Raw genomic sequence first — 27173 nt, forward strand, 5'->3', positions numbered from 1 at the left:
TCTCCAAATTTCTTTATTGTTTGGCTTATTACAAGATAAATGAATCCTATCTGCTTCTACATTCAATCTGTTGCAATATACTGCGGTTGAAGAAAATCCAGCCTTACACAGATACGCAACTGGAGAAGGGGAACATATTTTGTAAACTTTCAGATAATTCTTCTCAGATAATTGTAAATATTCCACTTTGATTCTACACCAAAGCTCAAGAAGAGGCAGTTTCTTAAAGGCTAGTTGCAAGGTGGAATCTAAAACCATTATCAGTGAACTTTGTAAACTTTGTTACATTAAAATCCATCTGTCTACTTTTCACTTTGAACAGATCTTTACCCATGAATGATTCTGTAATATCTATCAGTTACTTGGAAAACCTGATAAAAAAATTCCATGGAAATCAGTGAGATGAAGAAGTGTTTTAGGCATACCTCTCAATTCATACAGAATAATAAAGATAAGTACTCAAGGCTCAAGACTCAATAAGGGCAGTGAGTGAAACCAGCTTTTAATTTTTTTTTTTAACTCTAGGTTTGTGGCAATGAAGAATGACTAACAGTTTGGAGCCACTGTCCTGATTCATGCTAAGCACCTGGAGGTTTATACATCATTGCTTTTGCCTGGTCAGCACAAACAGGAGCACAATGAGAAAAGGCAATGTCTTTATGAAGAAAGTTTTAACCTCATGGATGTCCTAGAAGCATCTCTGGGACAGCCCCCACCAAGAAGGAGCAGACCACACTTTAAGACAAGAACAACTGTTCTAGAAACATTACTGTTAAATACAGTAGCTAGACAAGGATAACCACAAATACCACCACTCCAATTAATTCATCTAGGCTCTGTAGGGAATACGTAGATCAAATGACAAAACAGTGAAGGGGGTATTTATATCAGAAAAGATAAGACAAACTTCATCTGACCACTACTGACTAAGAGGCATGGAGTTTGTCTTCTGGTAGAGAAGATGGATAATAAGAGGCCATGTTGGATGATTAAGTACTGTGAAGGAAGATTGTGGTGTGGGCTCTGAGAGGGGTGGTTAATGAAAGAGATGTTAGAGAGCAGGTCTAGGCGAGGTCATACCAGGCCCTTGAAGGAGTAGTAAGGACTCCATCTGTTATTCTCAGTAAAATGGGACCTCAAAGGTTTTTAAACAGGGACTAACAAGCTGACTGATGATTGTTATTTACAATTATTTTTTGACCCAGAAAAATCCAGTAAAAACTATAATAAAGTCTTATACATGGATGGTTAGTTTTTATATCTCATAATTAGTTACCTATCAAACAAATGCATTATTTTTACTATTTCTCAATGGTTTAAACCTTAGAGAAATACTGGATTTAATTTTAATAGCACTATTAAAAAAACACAATGTCAAGATCTTTCCTCATATTAGGGACAAAATATTTAAAATAAGTCTCTATAACAATTTGACTTTCCCCAAAGAACCAATTATAAAAATAAATAAAATTCAAGATGAAATATTCCATTACAATTGCTTAAAGAATCGTAATACCATATTCACAACTGTTTTTGTGATCAATCCTTATGATCAGTTTTGAAAGAGTATAAATTACCTCATCAGAATAGGAAACAGCTCTACTCGGTGGGCTGCTTTCACCACTGTATTATCTTCAGAAATGCTAAAATGCACTATCTCTTCCTTAAAGTTTCTGTCTTCAAGCAATCTTTGTAGGTTTTCCCTTTAAAAATAGAATTTAGCACAAATCATCACTTAATCAAAACTACTTTTTTAAAATATAATTGAGTAATAAATATATACATAAAAGAAATAGGCATTAAGAACATTTTACATCGTAGCTGACATCCATAAAAGAAAGTCTTCACAGAAATACCTTCCAAAATGGCAAGTTTCAAATTTTAAAAGCTAAGAGGGATCATAGTGAAAGTGAAAGTGGCTCAGTTGTGTCCGACTCTTTGCTACCCCATGGACTATATGGTCCCTGGAATTCTCCAGGCCAGAATACTGGAGTGGGTAGACTTTCCCTTCTCCAGGGGATCTTCCCAACCCAGGGATCAAACCCAGGTCTCCCACGTTGCACGCGGGTTCTTTACCAGCCGAGCCACAAAGGAAGCCCCAGAGGGATCATAAGGGGTTAGTCAGTAATTCAGCTGTTTAAAAAAGCATAATATGAAACCTTTTTCAGTTCTTGGAGTGTAATTATGATGATCCTTAAGTAATCACCAAGATTTTAATGCCATTATATAAGCAAGAAGAAATGACATAACCTCAACACATATTTTTCAATTAATATTCTTTCTCCTACCTTATTATCTATGAAGAAGCACTCTTAACAAACAAATATACTTCTAGTTTTCATTTCTTACCTGAAAATAGCATTATGATTACCTTAGAAAAGAGGGTTAATTTCCTGGGGCCTTTAAAAAATTATGAGGCTCTCTGGTAAAAAGAGTAAAAATAGCCCCCTAAACACCATTTCTTTAGCTTCAAATAACTTACCTGTAAGGGAGAATATGTGGATGTTTATATGTCATTATGCAATCCAGTGTTATTTTTTGTACCATCTGATCCTGATGTAGCAACAACTAGGAATGATATTTTATAAAATAAATGAATGAAGTCAGATATACACATGCCATCAGATAGTAATTTACTTTTACTAATTTGCTAAATTAAAATTCTTAGAATCTAAACTTTTAGATGTGGGTTAAAGATGATTCATGACAATAGCTTTACATTATCCTGGAGGTAACAGAAGATAAATAGAATGTATGTAGGGAACAAAACAAAAACACAACTCTGACACCTGCATCCCACATGCCAGACTCTCAGGTCTGTCTTTTGGCCAAGACAAATTCCCTACAGGACTTTAGGTTTACACCAACTGGATTGGTCCTGTAATGAGGGAAAGCTCTTATACCACGAAGGTAACCACAGTCAGTAAGATGCCAGGACAGACCCAGCTTTGAGGCCTCTCTGATCAGTCCAGATTTTTGCTTCCTGTTGACAACTGAGAGTTTTGACTTCTGATTTTATGAACAAGTTATATCTGAACTATAGACAAAATAAGGATAAATTCTGCCAAAATAATGTTTCATTTAAAAAGCCTCCAAGTGAAAAGAGAAAATCTTATTTCCCCAGATGGCTAAGAATGACATCCCATGCTTTACTCTGCTTCTGACATCAGTTTTTTTTTTCTTCTGCAACCTTTTCTGGAATTCAAGGTCATATACTATAGCTGCAACGGACTACTACTCCACCTACTTTCATTCAGTCTACCAGACCCTGAAACGCTAGGGCTCCAAAAGGCTAACTTGCCTAGCAGTGAAAAGTAGCAGCTCTCTTGGCACAAACCCCTACTCCCTTCTAAAACCTAATTCTCATGAGACAACGAACACTTTGCTACATCCACTGTTAACACAGCCAATAAATGTTTAGTCACCTCAATTTCTTTAAAATCCACTAAATCAGTACTGTCTAAAACTGTTCCTCAAGGTACAGACAGTATCTGTTAGTAATGTAGAAATCAGCCCTAGTCAACAAATACTAAAAACCTAGACGTTATTTGGGTAAATAAAATGGTAGAAAAAAGTTCACAACTAACTACAGTGATAAGAATTTATTTTACTTACCTGAAGATACAGCTCGTATAATTTGGATTCCAGATATAAGGCTCGTGGATTTGAAAACTTAGAGAAAACTTGCAAATGAGCAATTAACTGCCTAAAATGCAAAAAACAAACAAACAAAAGATACAGAGAGAAAAACAGAAAAAAGAAAAACCAGAAATAAAAACAGACATTATTTTCGTAAGATGACAGTATCTAACAATTTTCTCTGACAAGTACTCTAAACATCTCAAATACAGTTTCACTGTTAATTACACTAGCACGTTTTAATTACTTGAATTTAGGAAATCATTCTCCAGAAATTCCAAATCTCAGGCAGGCCCTTCCCCGAAATTCAGGCTCCCAACCTCAGAAAATCATTCAGGATGTGCTTGTTAGTTGCTAAGTCACTTCAGTCGTGTCTGACTCTGTTCGACCCCATAGACGGCAGCCTACCAGGTTCCCCCATCCCTGGGACTCTCCAGGTAAGAACACTGGAGTGGGTTGCCATTTCCTTCTCTAATGCATGAAAGTGAAAAGTGAAAGTGAAGTCGCTCAGTCGTGTCCAACCCTCAGCGACCCCATGGACTGCAGCCTACCAGGCTCCTCCATCCATGGGATTTTCCAGACAAGAGTACTGGAGTGGGGCGCCATTGCCTTCTTCGCAGGATGTGCTTAGAACGGTTTAAATGAAACCAAATATGGAAAGAAAGTAATCAAAACACTAACATATTCCAAAATTGAACACATGATTTTTGGAATGATCCTTTTTTTTCTGTCTAGTTTTTATGCAGTAGGCAGGAAAGTGGACCATACTACGCTTCTTCACTTTCATATAACATAAAAACTGACGTCAGGCAACAGAGGTCCAAGTTTGGAAAACCATGGCTCTTGCTTACCAAGAAACAGAAAGATAGAACAATGTTCTGTGGTTGGAATTTAAATTTGAAGATGGGGTTGCCTTCAAACAAATGGTTCCATCAAAACAGAATGAGCAGAGAGCTTCCACCACATTTACATGTTCAGCTTCCTAATACTTAAGACTCCGTGATGCTTTAAAAACACTTGAGAAAACTGTTTTTTGTGTATAATTTAAAAGAGGTATTAAAACTTAAGAAAAAAAAAAAACACCCTGAATGAATAAATTAAGATCTTGAGAGATGTTATTTGCCTATTTCAAGAACCTAAGCAGGGAGAAGTGAAGAGAGGTAGAAACCAAGCAACACATGTGCTTCTGCCATTCTGAGCTGCTGACTTTGGGAAAAGTCACAGAATGTCTCAGCGTCTCATTCCTCATCTCAACAAAGAACAAGACTTTCAGCTTTTCTGCAGGACTGAATTAAAGAAAACAAGTTGTGGTACTTCAGTTCCTAAGAGCTTAGTGAACAACATATTTCTTTGCCTAAGAATAGGCAAAAAAAAAAAAAAAAAAAAAAGCAAAACTGAAAGTCTTACTAGTTAATAAAGAGAAAAACAGCTGGAAATTATGACCTCTTTAGATATCGCAGAAAAACAGGAGGAAGCACTATTATTGTATTTAGCCTAAATGCCTGTGATGGTTAGTCTTATGTGTCAATCTAAGTCACCGTCCCAGCTATATAACAAAACACTAACCTAGGTGTTGTGATGAAAATATTTTTGTACATGTGGTTAACATCCACAACCAGTGGACTTTAAATAAAGGAGATGACCCTTAATAATGTGGGTGGGCCTCATCAAGTCAACTGAAAGCTGGAAGAACAAAAACTGATGTTTCCCAGAAAAGGAATTCTGCCATAAGGCTGTCACATAGAAATCCTACCCTATGAATTTCACATATAAGACTACAGCATCAAATCCTGCTCCAGTTTCCAACCTACCCAACAAATTCTCTGGTAAGCTCTGACTGATACAATGTCCCTGTAATTACTTATCACTGAGCCTTTGCAGTTTTACAAAACACAATTTTAAAATCTACTGAAACATACATTCCTTCCCTCAACATTTACTAAGTATTTTTTATGTGCCATGTAGCCTTCAAGAGACAAACAGAAGTTAATTTACAGGTTCTCATTAAATACCTACCAGTGAGGGGTATGTTCCATGGGTTAATAAAATTGGACTATGAATATAGTGAGATGGCCCCCAAAAGAATGTGATTATCCATTTACTTACACTTTCAATGATGGTGAATGCTAGCAACATTCTAGGTTTGGCTACATGGGGCAGGGAAATTAATCAAGACACGGAACTTGTCTTTAAAGAGCTTTAAATTTACATGGAAGATTTATTTTTAAAAAATTAATATCCAAGGCAAGGAACAGCATCTGACCAGAGGAGCTGTTATCAAAGTTTGAAGGTGGGTAGGTAACTAGATAACTTCAAAAGACAGGAAGAGCTTCACTGAAGAGGCAGTGTGAGAACTGGGCCTTGAAGTTATGACTAGAATTTCCCTTGGCAGCAATGAGGCAAGGGCACTGCAAAAGGAATGCTATAGCAAAGGTCCAACGATAAGAACAAAAGATGTATGAGCGCCTGAGTAGCTTATTCATTCACTCAGTGAACAAATACGAGGACAAACCTTTGGCCAGCTGTTATGCTGAAGCACACGAAGACAGACGCAGCGATCTCTGTCTCAGGGGAAGCAGTAGGCGACAGAACACTCAGAGCTGTGGAAAGGCAGGAGCAGGGAGGCTGCGATGTGATCTTTCTTGCCCCTGTGCTTTATACACTATTTCCATCAACCAGCAAGTCCTGTGCCTGGTAAACTTGTTTCTCAGCTCCAAAGGTGATCTCCTCTTTGTAAAAGTCTTCCCTTTGTGGTAGAATTATTATTTTTTTTTTTTACTGTGCTCCTGTAACTTCTTTAAAAACATTTCTTCTGTTAAAATATTTCACCAGGCATTAGACTGCTTCCAGCTCTGCAGAGGCTAAAGACCATTCATCTCTATAGCTCTGCATTTAGCAGAAGAACCTCAATACAGCTGCTGAATGCTAGGTGAATAGATGACTCATGGGAATGACTCAGCAAGTGGGCACGTGAGATTGAGATGCAAAGTGTTACAGTAACACAGCAGCACCAATCTGGTGAATCCCTGACACTTCAATTCAGACAACCTTTAAGTAAGCTGAAAGCACAGTCCCTTCTTTTTTCTAAGATTTCTAACAATTTAGGTAAATAAATAATCCAGAGAGCCAGAAAGAGAATATAACAGCATGAAAAAGCGAAGAAAGCCAAAAGTAATCAAGACAGAAGTCAAAAAACCAAGTTGAGAGTGCTGACACTCTTATTTATAAAAGAAAATATGTTCATTCTGTGTTCCCCTAGCACACAAACATAATGTCCCAGTGCTATGAAAGTGAATGGCAAAGGTCAAGGCCATTTAACTGCTACAGGGCCCAGGGCTCTCATCTATAAAAAGGTGCTATAAGCAGATGATTCCAAAGTCCCTCAACTCTAACACACTGCAGCTAAACAAGAAAAAATAAAAAATAAGCAAGCAAAGAAAAAAAACTCAGAACACTGGCAGTTTTCTTTAGGCTGTAAAAGAAAATCCTGGGAAGATGCAGCAGTTTGGTAAATAATTATCTGAGTAATTTCATCTCATTCCTGGCTACTTCACAGGTGGTCACACGAGGTCTCTTCCTGCCCCTCCCGGAGCCCTGGATCTTTCAGCAATGCTGAACTTACTTTGCCGCAGCTCTTCTTGTCTTTTTCCTCTGTGAGGGTTCCTCTTGAGGCCCCAGCTCTTCCTCCAACTCGTCGTTGTCTCTGGCAGCAGGTTCCTCTTCTACTTCCTCTATTGCCAGCCCTCTGCCTTTTCTTCGCAGATCCTGGGTTGGTGCAACCTGCAGATCTGCTGGGTAATACTCGTTGCTACAGTGGAAAGAGTGATATGAGACAGATATCCTAAATGCTTGTGACAAATGTGTGCCCCCACTTCATAGACTCACACACAGAAGAAACCCCAGAGGCCCCTTAGGGAGGTCTTCTACAATATTTAAATGCAGCCTCTCTTAAGGACCTTATTTGACAAGTCAATCACTAACTGCAGAAGAGAGCCTGCTTCACTGTTACACTGTTGAGAATAACTGAAATGTCTATTTTGGACTAAGCTGAAATCAGCCTCCCTGTCTCTGGAACCACACCTCGGGGAGGAGTGTGTAGGGGTAGATTATATTACAGTATTTAGACCATGCTGTATGTGTATCCCAAATACATTGTTTTGAGGATGTCCTTTCAAAAAGAGTGCCACAGCAAATTCCAGTCCTCCAGGTATGGCCTGGTAAGACAGGGGGGACTATCAATTCTGTTGCTTTTGAGGGAAGTCACAATATGACAAACTCAAATGGAATGTCCAGGCAATGAAAATCAGTAATGCTTCATGTTTTGGCTCCTCTAAGCTTGTGCAGTTGGTATTCATATGTGTTACTGAATTCCACAGCTTAAATTTTGGTCCACTGTTGCAGGTAACTAATACTACCTTGAAGGCTATTGTTCAGTGCATTACTTTTGTGTCACTTTGGTTCATTAATCTAACAATTATAAATATGTTGTCTATTCTGTGCATGACACTGGGTTATAGATGTGAGGAAACTGATCAGACTGACTTTAAAGTCCTCACTCAAAAATATACTGACACATGTTTGAGGATAGCATCCTCCAAACACACCTTAAAGAAATATACTACAGGTTAATACACTACACCACACCGGGAAGGCTGAGACACTAGCAGGCTCAATGCTATATTCTTAGCTAGCAGGATCTTCCCCTTAATAAATTAAAAAGAAAAAAAGAATGAATGAGTGAAATGAACAAAGCTGCTCTGTCCTTTACAAACTGTACCATCACTATTTAAAAACATCCGTATTATACTCTCAATGCTCAGTTAACCAAATGAAGTATTTTTATAAATAAGATAATTCATACAAAGCACTTATAAGAGTGTCTATAAGACACAGCAAGTAGTCATTAAATGTCACCTATTATTAAGATACTGTTTCTATTGTTAGTCATTCATTTCTGCTGCTGGTTTGGGGCTTCTTAGAAAATGTTTACAAGGGATTCACAGTTAGTACTAATATCAAATTATTTGAAAAATATTTAGAAGTATAAATGTATAAGCCCCCAAAAGAAAAAGCCCATAATGTATTTCAAAGCCAGACTTAAAGGTGACTCTTGGGTTTTCCATTAGTTTGGATCATCTATCAAGATACTGGTTATAGGTATTAAGTGCCAATTAATCTTAAACGTTTTTAAAAAATTATATCTTTTTAGTCGTCATCTTTTTAAACTCAGAGACTCACTTTCTGTTACAGCCTCCTCTCTCCATCCCCACCTCCACAGTACCTAGTCCTACTAGAGGTAGATGTTTACATGAGGCTAAGGAGTAATTTATTTCTTTACAGAAAAACTTAAAAAATCAACATGACAGGAACTTTATATCCTACTAACACCTTTAATACCAGCTTACATAGGTACAGCTCCTTGAAATTCACAAAACAAATGCTAAACATTACTTTACATGATCTTCAAAACAAGGAAAGGAAGCTAAATGTCACTGTTCTTGTTCTAGAAATAAATTAATGCCCAAAGGGTGAAAAAGAGAAAATCATTACACTACTACCACCATATCTATGGACCTGTGTGCATCTTTGCTCGTAACCTTTCCCAGAATGAATTATTCATGCAAACCTTTTTATTTATGCATGGGATCCTTTCTCCTCTTACCTATTCAAAGACAGGGCTCTAGCGATTTTACCCCCTCTGATGTGACTAATTTCCCCTCCCTTTTGGATCACTCACACCAGCATTACATACATAGAGACTATTTAATTAAGTTAAACAGCAACACCACCAACGGCCTTCTTTCCATTCCCACACTTCCTTCTACCTGTTTGCTTCCTTTCTACAAGAACTGTCCATACTTGCTGTTCCATTTTTCTTCTCCATTTTCTCTTAAGCCCATTTTAATCATACTTTCATCCCTATCAGATTAACCAAAACAACTCTTGTTAAGGTCAATTCTAAAGTCAAAAGTCAACTCTTATTCTTCATCTAATTGATGTCTTAGAGATCTGATTCCACTGATTACTTTAAGAAATACTGAGTGGTCTTAGTTCTTCTACTACTCTGTCCTGGACTCCTTTGCTGGTTCCTTAACCTCAAAATATTGCAGTTGGTCCTTGGAAATCTTTTCTCCCTACATTTACACCCCACGTGTGACTTCACTTCCTATCTCATAATTTTAAAATCTATCCATATACTGATGAGTCTCAAATTTATTATCTTAAAACCAAACCTTTCCTTTGAACTTTAAATTCCACATTCAACTGTCTACTTGAAATCTCTACTTAGACGTCTGTTTAGTACCCCAAACTTAATATGTCTTTAAACAAAACAAAACCAAACAACTCTTGATCTTCCCCACAAATCGGCAAACTTCTGCATTTCTTCCAATCTCAGTCAATGGTAACTTTCTTCTTCCATTTGCTCAGGCCCCAAAAAACCTTATAGATATCCTTATTTTCTCCCTTTTTTCCTTCCTGCATACCCCCCACCACTCACAACCCCTATCCTACATGTAATGTTAGCAAATGCCTCAGGTTAATCTAGTTGCAATTCTTCAAAAATGTACCTCTTTAAATTGAAATCTGAAAAGTGTCCAGAATTCAACTACTTCTCACCATTACTGCCACCATGCTCAAGTCACCATCATTTCTTGCACAGATCTTTGCCATCTCCTCCCAACTCCTCTCCCCATTTCCTCTGCTCTCACCACTTCTGTCCCACAGTCCGTTCTCAAAACAGAAGCCAGAAAAATTCTCGAGAAAACATTAGTTGTGTAATCCTTGTTTAACCTTCCCAAAGGCTTTCTATTCCACTGACAATAAAAACCAAAGATCATGTAAAGTAATGCTTTTTTTTTTTGGTCACTTCAAAGCCCCTACACAAATTCATTCTCCTGTTAAATTTTTTGCTCTCACCTCCAACCACTTTCTTCCTGGATCGCCCTGCTGTTCCTTGAAAAGGCTGGCAGGCTGTGGTCTGTGGCCTGCCTAACCCAACCCTACACCATTTTCCCATGTAACAAAATGATAACGGAAAATTTACCTTTGATTGACTAGTACTGTTCTATATTCTGCACCCCTTATCTTTAGCGTTTTAAAGCAATCTGACTCTCACAGAGCGTATCTAGTCAAAGTAGAACAGTACTCCAGAAAGTTCTTGTTATTCTTTGAGAGCACATTCCTCAGCATCATGAGAAACATTCAAGAGGTTCAAAACAGAGTGGCTGGGGTTGAGTTACCTGAAAGTACTTTTAAGCCCTAGGCAGACAAGAAAACAATGAACAATAGGGCAAGAAATAACAAGGCCACTGTGCATTGAGCCAAGTCAGTATGGCCTTTCTTACTTTGCAACCTGTAATTTTTTATTAAAACCATTTATGAGCTGGTTAGATTTTGATTCATGTAAGAACAAGTAAACAAAACTAGTTTATTTGTTATCCATAGAGCCAGTGCTTTAGAGATGTGCTAGTGATTTGAAAAGATGACAGATATAAGAACTCAGCCAATCTGGGAATTTCACTTTGTACCTTCTCTTCCTCACACCCTACTAGGGACATATTCCTAGGAAAGAACACTTACTTGATAAATCTCAAGAAAAGTGGGGAAAGCTCCCTGGACCGAGGCTCTACCCTTTCTGGGAATTTTGCCAGAGCTTGCCAGAGCAAAAAACGAAAATTGGTGTGGTCCAGTCTTTCCTGAAGGTCAGTTTTCAATGTCAACTGCTTGTGATAAAGAGCTCCAACGTTTCCTTCCTGAGTCTGCTCCCAATCTGCATCTCCAATGGACTTCTCTTCATCTCTTGTGTCATTCTGCAATTCTTTCTCTGAAAGAAAAAAGGTCATCATAACCACTAGAGAAATGTTACTAATAACATCTATGTATGTCTTCCAGTGGGAGAATTTCCTTCTCTAGTAATACAAGCAAACAATAAACCGTATACAAAGGTTATTAAAGATAATCTATTTCTCATTTCTGTTTCCCAATTTCATGTGTAATTAAGCAACAGAAATTAGGGAATTCCCTGGCTGCCTAGTGGTCAGGACTCTGCCCTTCCACTGCAGGTGGAACAGGTTCAACCCCTGGTTCAAGAACTAAGATCTTGCAACCCTCACAGCATGGCCAAAAAATAATTAAATGAACAATCTTTTTCCCCACCCCTCAGTTCTCTTCTTTAAATTCCTTTACATACCAGCATGTGTAGCTGCTTTTTCTAGATGCTCATAGTAGACTTTCCAAAACTGCTTATTTTCCATTTCATGTGCATGAGAACTAAGAGTAAAGATCATAAAACAAATATGTAGTATAGGTCTTATTTTGAGAGATCGCATAGGGAAAAAAAAGTAAAAAAGGATATAATTAAAATATTAAGTTATCCCTGAATGTGAGTCATAAGCAACTTTTGTACTTATTTTTCAAAATACTTACACTACTTAGAACTAATAGTTAGACTTTTGAGAGGGCACATATATTTCCAATCTGACAAAAAGGGTAGACAATCTGAAGACAAATGCCTACAAAATAATAGATTTCTACAAATGAGGCACAACATATGCATTTTCATATGATTATGACAGTCCTTTTTAGAATTAAAGGGTTTTGGATACTAGATAGTGAAGGTTTTAAGAAGTCTTATTTTTAAATTAAAGTTTGACTCAATGATTTTATATATATAAATAAAACTATGTATTAAAATTTTTACTTTTATTATATTACTGTTACTATAAAAAATTCAATAATACAGACATGCAACATAAAGTAAAAAGAGAAAGTTCCTCAAAGTGATTTCAAAGCACAGAGAAACATATATAAAACATCTGACTTGTCAAACACTTGGTATCAGATAGAATAAATTAATGTTTATCTTTTCTTCACCATGTCCCATAATGTCTTTAAGGTAACTATAAATACTATACACATCCAGTCATTTAAATCACACCCTGGAGTACAATACTGGCTCCATCATTCTGCAGTAATGAAAGCACAACAGCTTCATCCATTTCACCCAGGCTTACCTTATGAGTTCAATAACAGGATCCCAGAGAGCACTGAAGTTTACATACAACATGCCTAATAAATAACGAAGTGGCACCTGTAATCACAGAGAACTAGTTCAGATCAGCATCAAAATGCAAATATCCTGACTTAGGACAACCTGAGGTTTGGAAGGAAGCTGGTGTTTTAAGAAAAAAACTTCTATGTATCAACACAGATTTCAGTTACAGTAATTTTCCTCCTCTCCCCAAAATGTCACTGGCTATTCAACAGAGAAGAATCACTAGAGCAAACACAGTATTCGAATTCACTCCAGATGTTTATGCAGGAAGAACATATCTGAATAAACAGATTTGACTGATGATTAAACTCACTCCTAACAAACACTGCAATCACCTGACAAGATAAAACGTGAACAGTAATTAGGAAAGTACAGGTGCCTAAGAACCCAGCACAGTACTGTGAGTGGCAGCTGGGGCTTCATGAGCAGATATGTGAGTTCTTAAGACTATATATCAAGAGTTTAGTTCAGAGGACCTAAAGTCTTCTCAGTCCCTTTTGGAATGATAACCACTGTCACCAGCATCCCCATGTGCTCAGGAAGCATCATGCAACATAGTAGTTTCATTGTTATTGGGGGGTGGTACTTGTATCTACTTTAGCAGGAGAACCCTTTTCCAAGTGAAACAAAACATAGGACATACAAAACAAGTTAGGGACAGAACTGCTCTGACAGAAACAGGAATGCCTCCACTTGGCCTTCTTCCCAAAGGGATCATGATATATCAAGGGTAATGGACAGAAAATGCCTCATAGAAAAGGTAGAGGGCTGACGTCCTGCTGCATTGAAAAAATCGGGAGGTGAGTTGCTATTCAGTCGCTAAGTTGTGTTTGACTCTCTGCAACCCTATGAACTGCAGCACACCAGGCTTCCCTGTCCTTCACTATCTCCTAGAGTTTACTCAAACTAATGACCATTGAGTTGGTGATACCATCCAACCAGAGACTCTCAAGAGTCTTCTCCAGCACCACAATTTGAAAGCATCAATTCTTTGTACCTGGTTAACTTGACATTGCTCCTACTATTTGTCCTCACACATGTGTGTGCCTAGTCACTCAGTTGTGTCTGACTCCTTGAGACCTCATGGACTGTAGCCCACCAGGCTCCTCTGTCCATGGGGGATGCTCCAGGCAAGAATACTGGAGTGGGTTGCCATGCCCTCCTCCAGGGGATCTTCCCAACCCAGGGATTGAACCCAGGTCTCCTGCATTGCAGGTGGATTCTTTACCGTCTGAGCCACCAGGGAAGCTCCCTTATTCTCACATACTATACACACTCAGGAGAAGGGAGGATAATAAGAGTATTGTTACTATTGAAAAGGCTGCAGAGTCATTTAACTTAAAACACTGAACAGAGCTGGGAATTTAAATTCTTTTTTAAAAGTTCTTTTTAAAAAAAATTCTCTCCACTTTTCTACTTGGTATACTTCCCTCTTTAAAAAAAAATCTAGCTAGGCAGATCTTAAAGTATAAATTAAATATTTTTAAAAAGTGTTTCACCTCCTGTAACGGTCCATCAGGGACTGCAGACTGCACTACATCATGCCTGAGTTTTCCCAAATGAAGAAGCTTCTCTCTGTAGTCACTCACAGTGGCTGGCACGAGTTCTGCCTGGCGCAGAATAGCAAAGACAGACTGACGCTCTGAGAGCCCATCATCCTGAACAACCACAGGAAACCAAGAGGAAGGTCAGTGTTTTTATTTTCCAAAAAGAGTATCAAATGTGCACAGAAGGCTAAAAGATAAAAACTGGCATATATTAACGTTTTAAATTAAATAAGTAACACATTTTTGGCGTAAATGATTCTTTCTTCACACTACTTACTTTTTGGTCAGTAATTTATGTTTAAGGTCTAGCACAGTCATGAAAAGTAAAAAAATCTCTGGACTGGCAACATTTATTAAAATAAAGCAAATGTATATATACTTTCACTGTACAATTCTACTTCTAAGTAGAAGTAATTTCTACTTCTGGAAGCAGTCGTTTATGTTACTGTACAGATATCTGTGTAAGAATGTATACAGCAGTATTACTGGAAATGATGAAGACTACCAATAACCCACCTAAGCATCCAGCGAGAGAGAACTGCTTAAATACAACATTTTAAACAGTGGGGCACTATTCAAACTTTAAAAGAAATGAGGTAGCGCTGGAGGAACTGATATGGAAAACCCTGTGTGACACCGTTTGTTTAAATTATATAAGTAGGTACTAAATTATATACATATGTACAAAAGTCTAACAGTCACCAAGTAACTGGATTTTCAGTGATAGCCTTACTGAAGGGGCAGGAAAAAGAATTACAATTTTTTTTCTTCAAATTTTGTGATAGATATTTACATAGTATTTGAATTTTCTGCAAAATTATCATTTTAGGAAAAAATATATCATATTACATTTTTTTTTAAGTTATCCAAAATGAACAGTTAAAATACCTCCATTAATTCCGGAAGCCGAACCTCAAAGTGGTTTAGGATCCTTATTGTCAAAAGTCGAATCTACAGAAATTCAAAGGCATGTTTCAAACTCCAAAGTTGAAAAGCAAGAAGAAACTGATAAGAGTCAATGAGAGCTAGAGTTAAGTTTCATGGAATTATAAACGATATACCTGCCACTTGTCAGAGTAATACATGTTTATTCTATCTTATTTTATATTCTAACACCAACCAACGCCTTACTCAAACGGTCCATGGGACAATTAATGACCAGACTAGACTGAGAAGATAATGAAACCGTAAAACCATGCTCGTAAAACCATGCTCTTAAAACCATGCTGTTTCTTTGAACTATGACACTATAAGCATCTCTATAAATAAGTGCAAAGATTCTGACTGAACTTCTAATTCCACTGAAATTAGTGATCCTTATTTACAAGTAACATGTTCAGGTATTTCTATACACCTTAATGAGCAGCAGAATCACCTAGAAGAAGTCTTTGAAAAATCGTGTAGATATTTTACTTCCACCCTATGCCTGCTGAATCAGAACTTGGGACTGTGGTGACCCAGAATCTGTATTTTTAGTAAGCTCCCCAATTAATCCTGCTATAATCAGCTAGTAGGTCAGTGTTTAGGAATCACGGCTTTAAACAGAAACCACCTCAAAGCAGCATTTTCTGATTAAGGAGCTCTGACAACCCCTGGCAATACAAATAAAAACAAAAGATGAGAGGCAGAGAATACACCACAAAACCATAGTACCTTGGATATACCAGTCGAAATGTTTGCTTGTAACTTGGGAAATAATTCCATTAAAGCCTCCTCTGAAAGTGGCCCCCTGCAGCCACATAAGGATAACCTCTGATAATAGAGATCAGCCAACAGCAACACAGATGGCTCCAGAGGAAACATTCTGCAACGAGATATTTATTAGATCCCAAGTGTGCCACACACCCCAAAGACGTCAGGCTATACTAGAAACCACAGAAGACTATCACTGACGGAAAGGTAAGACAGAACAGGTAAGAGTTACATGTGGACATTTAGCATCACTTAAGACATGAAGAATCTGAGGCTTAGCAATAGTGAGTCACAAGCTCAAGAACAGACACACAGCCAAGTGGAGGCAGAGACAGGATTATAATACTGTATTGTGACTAAAGTCCAATGCTGTCTTTTCAGCAATAAACGGCAATGCCATATGAGAGGATATGTAATATTTGTGGGGTGTTTTCCATGTCCCAGGCACTGAGTTATGAGGGAAGAGGTACAGAGCAGGGGCCGGCACACCAGCTCTGGGATAGGGTAGTCAGCCCATCCGCATCAGCGATGGAACCCCAAATAAGCCACTTAACCACTGTGTACTATCCTCCAACAAATATCTATGGTCTACCATGTACCAGTGACTTTTCCTAGATATAGCAGGAAACCACGGAAAAAGTCCCTTATTCTAACAGCAGAACGTAGCTCACAAGTAAATAATTAATGACAGTGGTAAGGATGGTGGACAAAAACAAATTGGGGAAAGGAAGCTGGACAGAGAAGACTGGTGTGGGGGGTAGGGAGGGGTGGTCACGGAAGGCAGAAACTGAAGGAAGTCAAGAAGTGAGCTGCAGGGCACCTGGAAGAAAAGCATTCCAGGCACAGGGAGCAGCAATGCCAATTCCCAGATAGGTGTGCCTGCCCCTGTGAGCAGGACTGAGGCAGCCACTCCAGCTGGAACACGCTGAACGAGGCGTGATGGGGCATGAGGTCAGAAGCCAGGGCTAAGATTACAGAGCCCCAAGGAACACCATGAGCTGTGGACTTCATCCCGCAGGAGCTGGATACCATGAGAGCAGGGTTTCTCCACAGTGGCTCCACTGTCGTGTGGACCAGGGACTTCGCTGTAGGCCCGTCCTGTGCACTGCAGGACACTCCTCTACCCACCAGACCCCACTGGCAGCCCCCAGTTGTGATAATCAAAAAGTCTCCAGAATGGCCCCTGGCTAAAATTCAGTGTCAGAGGGTTGCTGGCAAAAGAGTGACATGTACTCTTTCAACTGAAAAGAATCGCTGTTGATGGGTACAAAACGGACAGCAGCAGGGGCAGGATGGAAGCAAGGAACCTTGTTAGGAAGCTACTGTCGTCACCAGATAAGAGATGGTGGTTCCCAACAGGGCAGCAGTGGGTACTGAGCACCTAGGATTCTGGATTTACTTAAGAACGTTTTTTGGGTTGTGCTGGGTCTTCACTATTGCACGGACTTTTCTCTAGTTGCGGAGAATGGTCTACCCTAGTTGTGGTGCACAGGCTTCTCATTACAGTGGCTTCTCTTGTGGAGCAATAGGCTCTAGGGCATGCGGGCTTCAGTAATTACAGTTCCCAGGCTCCAGAGCACAGGCTCAGTACCTGTGGCTCACGGGCTTAGTTGCTCCATAGCATTTGGGATGTCCCCAAATCAGGGGATCAAACCCATGTCTCCTGTATTGGCAGACGCGTTCTTTATCACTGATCCATAAGGGATGCCCCTGAATTTATTTGAGAGCTTTAGTTCTCCCTTTTATAATGTGAACAGTACTTCCAGTTCAGGGAGTTGTGAAGATTGCATTAACTAACATACAGAAAATACTCAGAAGAGTGACCAGCACTAAATGAAAATACAATAAATGCAATCTGCACAGTTACCACTGCACTCAGGGTTTGATTCAATCTCTAGGAGGGAAATACGGCTATTCCTTTTTGAGAATAAAGTGGAGATGAACTAACTCAAGGCTATTGAGCTGGTAAGTAGTAGAGACAAGGTTCAAATCCAGATTGTCGTGGCTGTGAAACCTCTGGCTTAACCAATAACCAGCCCACATCCAGCACAGAGGCCTCCACCTACAACTTTTACAACCGGAGCTTTCACCGCCACCCTCCAAGCTGATCCATTCCTGTTAGAGGTTTCCAGGCCTCCAAGGCTAAGAGCACCTACCTGGGAGACCAGCTGGCCTTCTGCAGGGGACAGACAAACCCTACTCTGTTATGAGTGCCTTTCTGTTTCAAAACCTCCACAGATGCCTTAAATTCTTCCCACTAAAGAACACAGTGTGAGAAGTTTGATGATTTTAAAGAAACAGTGGTTGGGGGGCAACATATGTAATATGATAAGTAGGATGACAGCAAATTCTCTCCTTAAAGGAATTTAAGGCAATTCAATTAACAACAGAGACAGGGCTGCCTTGCCCAGACTGTATTATTGCAGTAAGTCTCCAAACTGGTCTCCTTTATCCTCCTTCAGTCTCTTCTCAATATAGCAGCTGGAGTGATCCTGCATCAGCCTGAGTCACTCCCCTATCAAAAAAAAAAAAACCCGGGCTTTCCCTTTCACTCCTGAGTAAAAGCCCAAGCCCTGCGATGGCCAGAGGTCAAGCTCTACCTGCTACCTCCACCTCTCCTATCACCCACTCCTGGCTCCGCTCAGGGACAGTGGCTCCCTGATGCTCTAGTCAGGCACTTGCATGGAGCCCCAGCATTCACAGCTCCCCCAGGGCCCCGACATCCCCATGGCTTACGACCTCACTGCTTTTGTGATTCTGCTCAAATGTCCCCTTCTTCGTAAGGACTTCCCTAGTTAAAAATCCTATTGTCCCCAACCTCCAGACTTGCCCTATCCCAACTTTACTACTGTCCAACAGGCTACATATTTTAAAATATGCAGTTGTTTATTTTGTTTATCTTCTTGCTAGTGTGTTAGCTCCATGAAGGCAGGGGATTTTGTGTTTCATATACCGAGTCTCCCAGTGCCTAGAATAGGGTCTGGGATATGAGAAAAGCAATAACTATTTATTGAATGAAGTAAATGAACAAATATATTTTTAAAAGCATGGAGATAAATTGGATAAGACTCTGGAAATGGAAGCAAACTACAAGATTTTCAAACGGCCTGATCTTTAGAAGGGGCGCTAAGCTGAATGGCTCTGAGTAATGGCCCTGTGTTACGACTCAAATAAAAATAAACTTAAGAGACCAAAAACTGAATTGTCTGGTATATAGTGAAGGACCACAGCGGAGTTTACTAAATGTGTAAAGCTGAGAAAGATGGTGAAAGAAGCAGAAATGTATATGCTGGAACCACTGTGCAATGTCATGCGACTGACATTATCTACCCACAAAACTCTGTGATACTATAAATTTACATGCACAGTACAATACCTTTTACAAAGGTGAATCATCTTTAAAGACTGTATCTGAAATGTTCTTATTTTAACTGAAGTATTTAAATCAATAATAAATTTGCTATGTGAATACAGCTCAAGTAAAAAATAGACCCAAGATTTCACAAACAAAGAAGCCTTTATATCTGATTTATCATTAAGCTGAATGGAAGGTACGTCTACTCACAACACTAAGTTCTTCACACGTTCCACAGGAACCAAACGAAGAAGTTCGGAAGATTCTTCCAAACCTAGCAGAGTATTTACAGCTTGACAAAGAACAAATAAGTTTCCTAAAGGCAGAAAAACAGGAGAGACCACGTTATTTATTTCTTTGATACAATAACTATCATAGAGTTCCTAAATTAAAGTGAATCTGTGCCTTCTGAAGGATTTTCTGTCAAATGTCAGAATATAACAGAAAGGAACTGAAAGAGGTTTCAAGTCTTTAACTTTCTTAAGAGAAAAATATATTCAGAAATAGAGTAAAAATGTATGTTTTCTTCAACTGAGATGAGAAAATTCAATGGTTCTACTGACTGGCATTATCAAAATTATAACTTTTGAGGAGAACAGACTTAGACTTTCTAAAAGCTAAGAAATTATCTTTGTAGAAAACTCAAAGTTGATTTTATGACTCCAATTTATAAGAAATCACACAATCCACTCAACTTATGTTAGTTAGATAATCATCTAATCCTAGATCAACGGTTGGCAAACTAGAACCCACAAGTCAGATTTTGTAGGTAGTCTGGTTTTATATGGGCAACAAAATGAGAATGCTTTTCCCATTTTTAAAAGGTTGTTTAAAACAACAAATAAACAGAATATACCACAAAGACTGAAGACTGAACGTGGCCCACAAAAGCTAAAATCTTTACCGTGTGGTCCTTTACACAAAAAAATGGCTGACCTCTGCTCTAGCCTTAAAGCAAGGCTATCCAATAGAACTTTCCGCAACGGTAGAAATGCTCTATACATGTGCCAGTGAGTAGCCACAATCCCATATGGCAGTCACTAGCCACACGTGGCTACTGAGCACTGGAAATTCTCTAAACATGTCTGCTTAGTATCTAAACAGATACTAAACACAGAACCTAGTACATTAATATTTAAATGAGTGACCACCATATATACAGATTAGGAAAAAAAAATACTGAGCTAGAATAAAACAAAATACCTTTTATTTATTTTTTAATTGTAACAAAATTTTAATACTTACCTTCTTTTGATCAAAATGCTTACTTTTAAACTGCTGTTATCAGGGAGTAGGGAAAGATGGACATGTATACAACAGGAATGGTGTTTGGGACAGCGCAATCTAATTCTGCCTGGATGAGCCGAAGGCCTTCTTAGAGATACTGTGCTGGAGTTGCTTTGAAAGCTAGGAGTTCACCGAATGATGACAGACCCAGAAAGGACTCCAGGCAGAAGGGACACATATGTAAGGGCAGCTGGAGGGGGTACAAAAGTGTCTTGCCCAGAATAAGTAAATGCTGGAGGACACGTGCACACTGGGGCTGGACTGGGCATAGAAGATGCGCATAAGACACAAACTGGTGCTCGAAGCTGTATCTCATTTCTTTGACAGCAGTAGCATTCTGCTGCTCTACCTTTGGACTCAGGCAAATGTTCAGACCATCCTGACCTGGTCACCACATTATGAGGTGGTAACCTTGTAATTACCTCTCAGCCTCTTTCTTCCCTATTTACACTCGGGGGGTTCTGCCAGAATATAACGACAGTACTATTCTCTGGTACCCATGTGTTTACAGTTCCTCTGGGTGTGCCAGGAAAGACAGACAAGAGAACAAATGGTGATTGTAACTGACCTTTTCCAAAGCTCCCTCTGTCAACAGTCATGAAGAGGGACTCGATGAAGCTGGTGACTAGTGGTGTCACCTTCTCCTTCTCCAGTGGCCTGTCCAAGAAGTGGAGAGAAAAAGGGAAACACTCAAACTGGCATGCAAAACTTTCTCATGAAATAGCAAAAAAATGACTACTAAATATTTTCATCAGTTTGCTAAAATACTTTTCACAATTAAACACAGTTGATTTTCTAACCTAATATGAGGTAACACGACAAGGGCCGCCCAAGAACATGAAAGGTAAGTAGTATCTTGATTCGGGGGTGACTGAATTATAGATAAAAGATGGTCCAACACCGAGATCTGTTCCTTTCCTCCCTTGGATTTCGTCTTCTGCCTTATATAGGATCTGAAAGAAGAAAAGATGAATACTTAAAATAAGAAAAGGAGGTAATTGCTTTTGCCCTCTGAAGCTCGAAATAAAATTGGTTCCTCCACTGATACTATGTATAAAATAGACAACTAGTGAGAACCTACTGTATAGCATAAGGAACTCTACTCAGCGCTCTGTGGTGACCTAATTAGGAAAGAAAACCAAAAAAGAGGGAATATATGTACACATACAGCTGATTCACTTTGCTGTACAGTAGAAACTAACAACACTGTGAAACTATACTTCAATTAATTTTTAAAAATTGGTTCCTTTCCATGTGTGGAGATTAGCAGGGAGGAGGAAATTGGTGCTGATGGTTGAATACAAATAACTAAACAAATATGACTCATTCACTGATTTTCAGTGACAAGGTTTTTCAGACCCGTTGGTTCTGCTTTCTTTTTCTATTTTAATTTGCTTCATAACTTGCAAAGCAAGTCTCTTCCAGTTTTAGGTATTATTTCTGAATTTGAACTACTGATGGACAAGTGTTTAAGGTAATTTATTGTATGAACTGACTTCTTCCATCCCCCTCTTTCCTTTTTAAAATGATAAAATGATTAAGGGGCTTCCCTGGTGGCTCAGACAGTATTAGAAGTTACTTCCTCTGCTGCTTTAATCTGTTAAGTGTTTACTCAATGAAATTTTCTGACATGACACTCAGTTTTAGGTACCTGTTACTTTGGCAGTATTCTTGTTTACCAATGAACTCTACCTCAGTCTTATTTCAAAGACAGAATCTAACAGAAAGAAAAGTCAAAGAAACAATAAATAAAATGATCTATTATAATTTATCCTTCCATGACCAGTCTGGTAAACTTGTTATGAAATTGAAGTAGAATATCAGGTTTTTATTCCTATACCTTTTTATCTTTAAAGTTAATGAAAAAGTTGCACTCTGTTTTGTTTCATACTTATCAAGACACTGAATGCTTGGAAGCTACGGTAGATAAAAATCAAGTTAATTTTATTGGTAATTTCTAAAAGTTGTTTTAGAACTTGTTTATACAGTCTTTCTAGTACTAACCATGACTCAATAATCTGCAAAAAATCTTACAAACAACAACAACAAAAATGAGATGCTTTATAAAGGTAAGTCATTAGTTGCTATGTCATCCCCCTGCTTTATCACACCTGCCAATGAGCTACTCCAATAAAATCCATAATTCTTACCTCATCCTGTAAGGCCCTGGGTGATCGACCCTTGTCTCCTCCTCTCACTTTCTCTACTTCCACTCTCTTCCTTTCTCGATCCTCTTTACCTGCACAGGCTTTCCTTTAGTTCCTCAAACATACACGCTTATTCCAATCCTACGGTCTTTGCAGGAACTCTCCTCTCTGTCTGGAAAACCTTTCACCCAGCCTGTCTCTGCCAGGCTGGATCCTTCTACCATTACAACTGGACCAAAAGTCCCCTCTCCAGACAGGACTACTGCTGTTCTCTATCTACTCTCTCTCGACACCCTGTTTTATTTTTCTTTTATCACTATCTAAAATTATCCTATTTACCTGCCTCGCAAGCTTGCCCCACAGAGAGTGTCATCTCCTCCAAAGAAGCCCTTTTTCATTATTATATCCCAGCGCCTAGAACAGTACCTGATATGATAAGTATCAGTCAAATGACAGAATACATTTATCTTCTGAAGACTCTTTTCACATCTATTATCTTCTTTAATTTCCACTATAAATTTGTGAAGTGTGACCAGAAATATTCAGACAAAGACAAGTTATTCTACAGGGTGACAGAAATTTTCTTAGTGATGGAAGTTTTCTTACAGAAAGAAAACAGAACCTGTGGCACTTGCTTTAAGTTAATATGCTTCCATTTATTAGGAATGATAATTTCTATTTAAAAAAATAGTAAGCAGAATCCTTTCAAATAACTACATAAACTTTGCTTTAACTTCCAAAGAGTATGTATCATTTTTAATAAAACTGAGAAAGTAATCCACAGCCCTTTTAACAATTCAAACAATGTAAAAGTGTATAATCTAAAAGCTAATAATCACTTCTTTCTTCCTCTTACCATCCTTCTGACATAAATAAAGGTAACAGTTTTGTGTATCTTTAGGGAGTTGTCAAGTCTCTCCAAACTGACCTTTAGATTTAATATAATTCAAAACAAAACCCCAGCAAGGATTTTTTTGTAGACATAGGCAAGTTTCTTCTAAAATTTATACAGAAGAAAGGACCAGGAATAGATGAAGCAATTTTGAAAATGAAGAACACAGTAGAAGGATTTAAGATTTCCTGATTCATTTTATTGTAGTAATAAGACAGTGTGGCATCAGAGGAGAAGAGACACATAGATCAATGGAACAGAAGAGACAGCCAGAAACTCCCACACATTAATGTCCAGTTGATTTTTGACACAGATGCAAAAGTAGTTCAATGAGAAAGAATAGCCTTTTCAACAAATGTTGCCAGAGCAATGGACATTTAGAGGCAAAAAAGGAAACTTGATCTAAACTTCACACCTTATAGAAAAATTAACTCAAAATGGATCATGGACTTAACTGTAAAACATAAAATGATAAGACTTTAAGAAAAATAAGAGGAAATACTTGAGAACTATAGCTAGGAAAAAAGTTCTTAGACTCGACATCAAAAGCATTATCCATAAAAGGAAAAGTTGATAAACTGGACCTCATCAAAATTTAAAACTTCTGATCTGTGAAAAATCTTGTTAAGTGAAGAAAGAGAAGCTACAGACTGGGAGAAAATGCTTGCAAAGCAGGTGAAAGGATTTACATCAGAATATAAAAAGCATTCTTGAAACTCAACAATAAAGAAACAATCACAATCGAGTTAGAAAATGGATCAAGAAAATGAACATATATTTCACTAAAGATGATATGCAGATGGCAAATAAGCATATCAACATCCTTAGCCACTAGGGCAATGCAAATTAAAACCATCATGAGATATCACTACATCCTATTGGACTGGCAAAACCAAAAAATCAGTGATAATATCAAATGCTGGTGAAGATGCAGAGAAACTGGATCACCTATACTGCTGGTGGGAATGTAAAACGGCACTACCACTCTGCAAAATTATTTGACAGCTTATCAACCTGAACATGCCCTTATCATATCATCCAACAAGTCTGCTTTTAGGCACTGATCTCAGAGAAATGGAAAGCTATGTACATGAATGTTAGTAAGAGCATTTTTCATAATAGCCAAAAACTAGGGATGGCATAAATACCTTTCAACAAGTGAATGACTAAACAGACTGCTCCATCCATTACCTTGGAATACTACTCAGGAACAACACACAGAAATATGTTCAAAAAAGAATGGGTTACTGATGCACACAACTTAGATGGGTCTCAAGGGAATTATGTTGTGTGAAAAAGTCAATCTCCAACGCTGTACAGTATTTCATGTATATATTCTTGAAATGACAAAAGTGTAAAAACAGAGTGTAAGATTAGTAGTTGCCAAGAGTTAGGGTTGGAATGCAGAGCCACAGGGTGACCGTGGCTACTGAAAAGTAGCACCAGAGATCCTTGCAGTGAGGGAACAGCTCTGTATCTTAACTCTGGTGGTGGTTGTGAATAGACATGAGATAAAACTGCACAGAACTATATATCCATGTACATTTACACACACAGATGAGTGATGTAAAACTGGTAAATCTGAATAAAGTTGGTGGATTGTACTGATGTCAATTTTCTGGTTGTGATATTGAAATAAGTTTATGTAAGATGTTGCCACTGGGGGGAAACTACAGGAAAGGTATATGGAACCTCTCTGTTCTGTTTATTATGACCACACGTGAATATACAATCGTTTTAAAATAAAAGGTAAAGAAAATTAATAGTGACTTCTTTCTTCCACTTACCACCTTCCTGAAGTTAACAACTTAACCTGTTTTTGTACCATTCCACATGTGTTCCTATGCTTATATGTACTTTCGATTCTAACTTTGCAAAATGTGATGGTATTAGATGTACTCTCCTACAACTTATTTTTTTCATGTAACAATATATCGAGACATTTTTCCAGTTAATACATGTAGATCTTCAGTTTTTACAATATTCTGAATGCATTATTTTCAAATGGGTAACCCTACCGAGAATATAGGAAATTAGGATTTTAGAACTTACCCCACCGTCTGCTGGGAGAAAAGCAGAGGGTACTTCTCAATCGCCATGGAGCCAGCGGTGGGAGGTGCTGCTTTGTTAAGAATGAGCTTGGCCAAAATGGCCAGAGCTTCATCTCTGACTGCAGCATCATTTGTCAGGAAGCAATTCTCAATATACAAGAGAAAGCTGGGTAGGAAAAGCTAAAAATAAAAAAGAAAATTACACTTATTAACAGATGTAAATTTCAGAACATCTAATGAAGAGAATATCCTAACACTTCCACAAAGAAAAAGAGATCATAGACAAAGATACCAGACCTTTCCACAGGAGCAAAGGAGGCAAGAAGACAATGGAGCAAGGCCTGAAAAACTGAGGAAGAATGAAAGAATCTAAAATGCTATACCTGGGGTACTGGCAGTGTAGAGTGAGGAGACAAGACACTTTCAGATGTACTAAAGCTCAAAATTTTACTACCGTTCACCTTTTCTCAGGAACCTCTGGAGAATGTGTTTCATCAAAATAAGAAAGTAAACTACAATATAAGAATTCAAGATATATCAAGAGAAAGACATGGGACCCAGGAAATAGGCAAGTCCAGTATGGCATCTGTGCAGTGGGCAGAGAAAGCAACCCGTTCAGAGTTAAATGGCTCTGGGAAGACTGTCTCCAGAAGAGAAAAGATCTGTTAAATGATTTGCTAGTTTGCTGTGTGAAAGGCATTCTACAAAGCTGCTGGAAGGCTCGTTGACGAACAATTTTAAAGAAGCAATTTCCAGTTTTTAAAAAATGAGGCAATTGGAAAAAATGAAAGGGTATACCAAAAAGGAAATGTAAATATAAAATACTCCTTGCTTATAAGAAGTACTGAATACGACCTCAACCAAAATTTGTGATGTTAACTCTCTATTGAGAAGAGTAGTATAAAAGAAAAAGAATCCACCTACTCAGGAGGAAGCCTACAGATGAGGACTAAAATTAATGTCAAGAAAAAGCAGTATATTCAGATGATTTAAAAATATAAAGTAAATACTAGAAAAAAAAAAAGCTAAAAAAAAATCATTAGGTGTGCTTGTTCCTGGTGAGGAAGATAGGGGTGGGAATCCATAACTGTTTTTTAGCCCTGTGTGACCTTTCAAACTACATGCATAGGATACTCTGATAAAAATAAATTGTTAAAAAAAAAAAAAAGACCAAAAGGAACAGAGGAGAAGGAAAAGATGCAGCTGCCAAGAAAATGAGAGGCTATCAAGGGTCCTCACTAGGCAGGAAAGAACAGAGCTAAGACATGTCTAAAGAAGTGGTGTGTTTTTTTGAGACAACCAAAAATATACATTATTAAAGACTAAAGGGGAAAATGAGAGAAGAGATAGATTTCTATGCAGTACATAGTAGGATCACCAGTTTTAAGGAGTGGCAAATGTTCGATGGGGGTGAGGGGAAAAGATAAACTCAGTATTTGACGACACATTGTTTTATAACTTCCTAAGTGAAAAGTGTAAGTGTTTGTCGCTCAGTTGTGTCCAACTCT

General features: G+C 38.3%; 1 protein-coding gene across 1 annotated transcript in view; it reads right to left on the minus strand.

The window, feature by feature from the left end:
* Window positions 1-27173, minus strand: part of UTP20 (UTP20 small subunit processome component) — an 86271-nt gene that overhangs the window by 49705 nt on the left and 9393 nt on the right. The window contains exons 12-25 of the mRNA XM_040234892.1: window positions 25667-25845; window positions 21376-21528; window positions 21144-21232; window positions 19499-19604; window positions 15895-16045; window positions 15130-15192; window positions 14194-14352; window positions 12654-12730; window positions 11831-11910; window positions 11221-11464; window positions 7262-7447; window positions 3616-3706; window positions 2483-2568; window positions 1578-1703 (exon numbers count right to left, since the gene is read on the minus strand). Coding sequence (XP_040090826.1) covers window positions 1578-1703; window positions 2483-2568; window positions 3616-3706; window positions 7262-7447; window positions 11221-11464; window positions 11831-11910; window positions 12654-12730; window positions 14194-14352; window positions 15130-15192; window positions 15895-16045; window positions 19499-19604; window positions 21144-21232; window positions 21376-21528; window positions 25667-25845 — 1790 coding nt within the window. The remainder of the gene's footprint in view (window positions 1-1577; window positions 1704-2482; window positions 2569-3615; window positions 3707-7261; window positions 7448-11220; window positions 11465-11830; window positions 11911-12653; window positions 12731-14193; window positions 14353-15129; window positions 15193-15894; window positions 16046-19498; window positions 19605-21143; window positions 21233-21375; window positions 21529-25666; window positions 25846-27173) is intronic.

Source organism: Oryx dammah, unplaced genomic scaffold (genome assembly GCF_014754425.2).
Source record: "Oryx dammah isolate SB20612 unplaced genomic scaffold, SCBI_Odam_1.1 HiC_scaffold_29, whole genome shotgun sequence".
Taxonomy (NCBI): Eukaryota; Metazoa; Chordata; class Mammalia; order Artiodactyla; family Bovidae; genus Oryx; species Oryx dammah.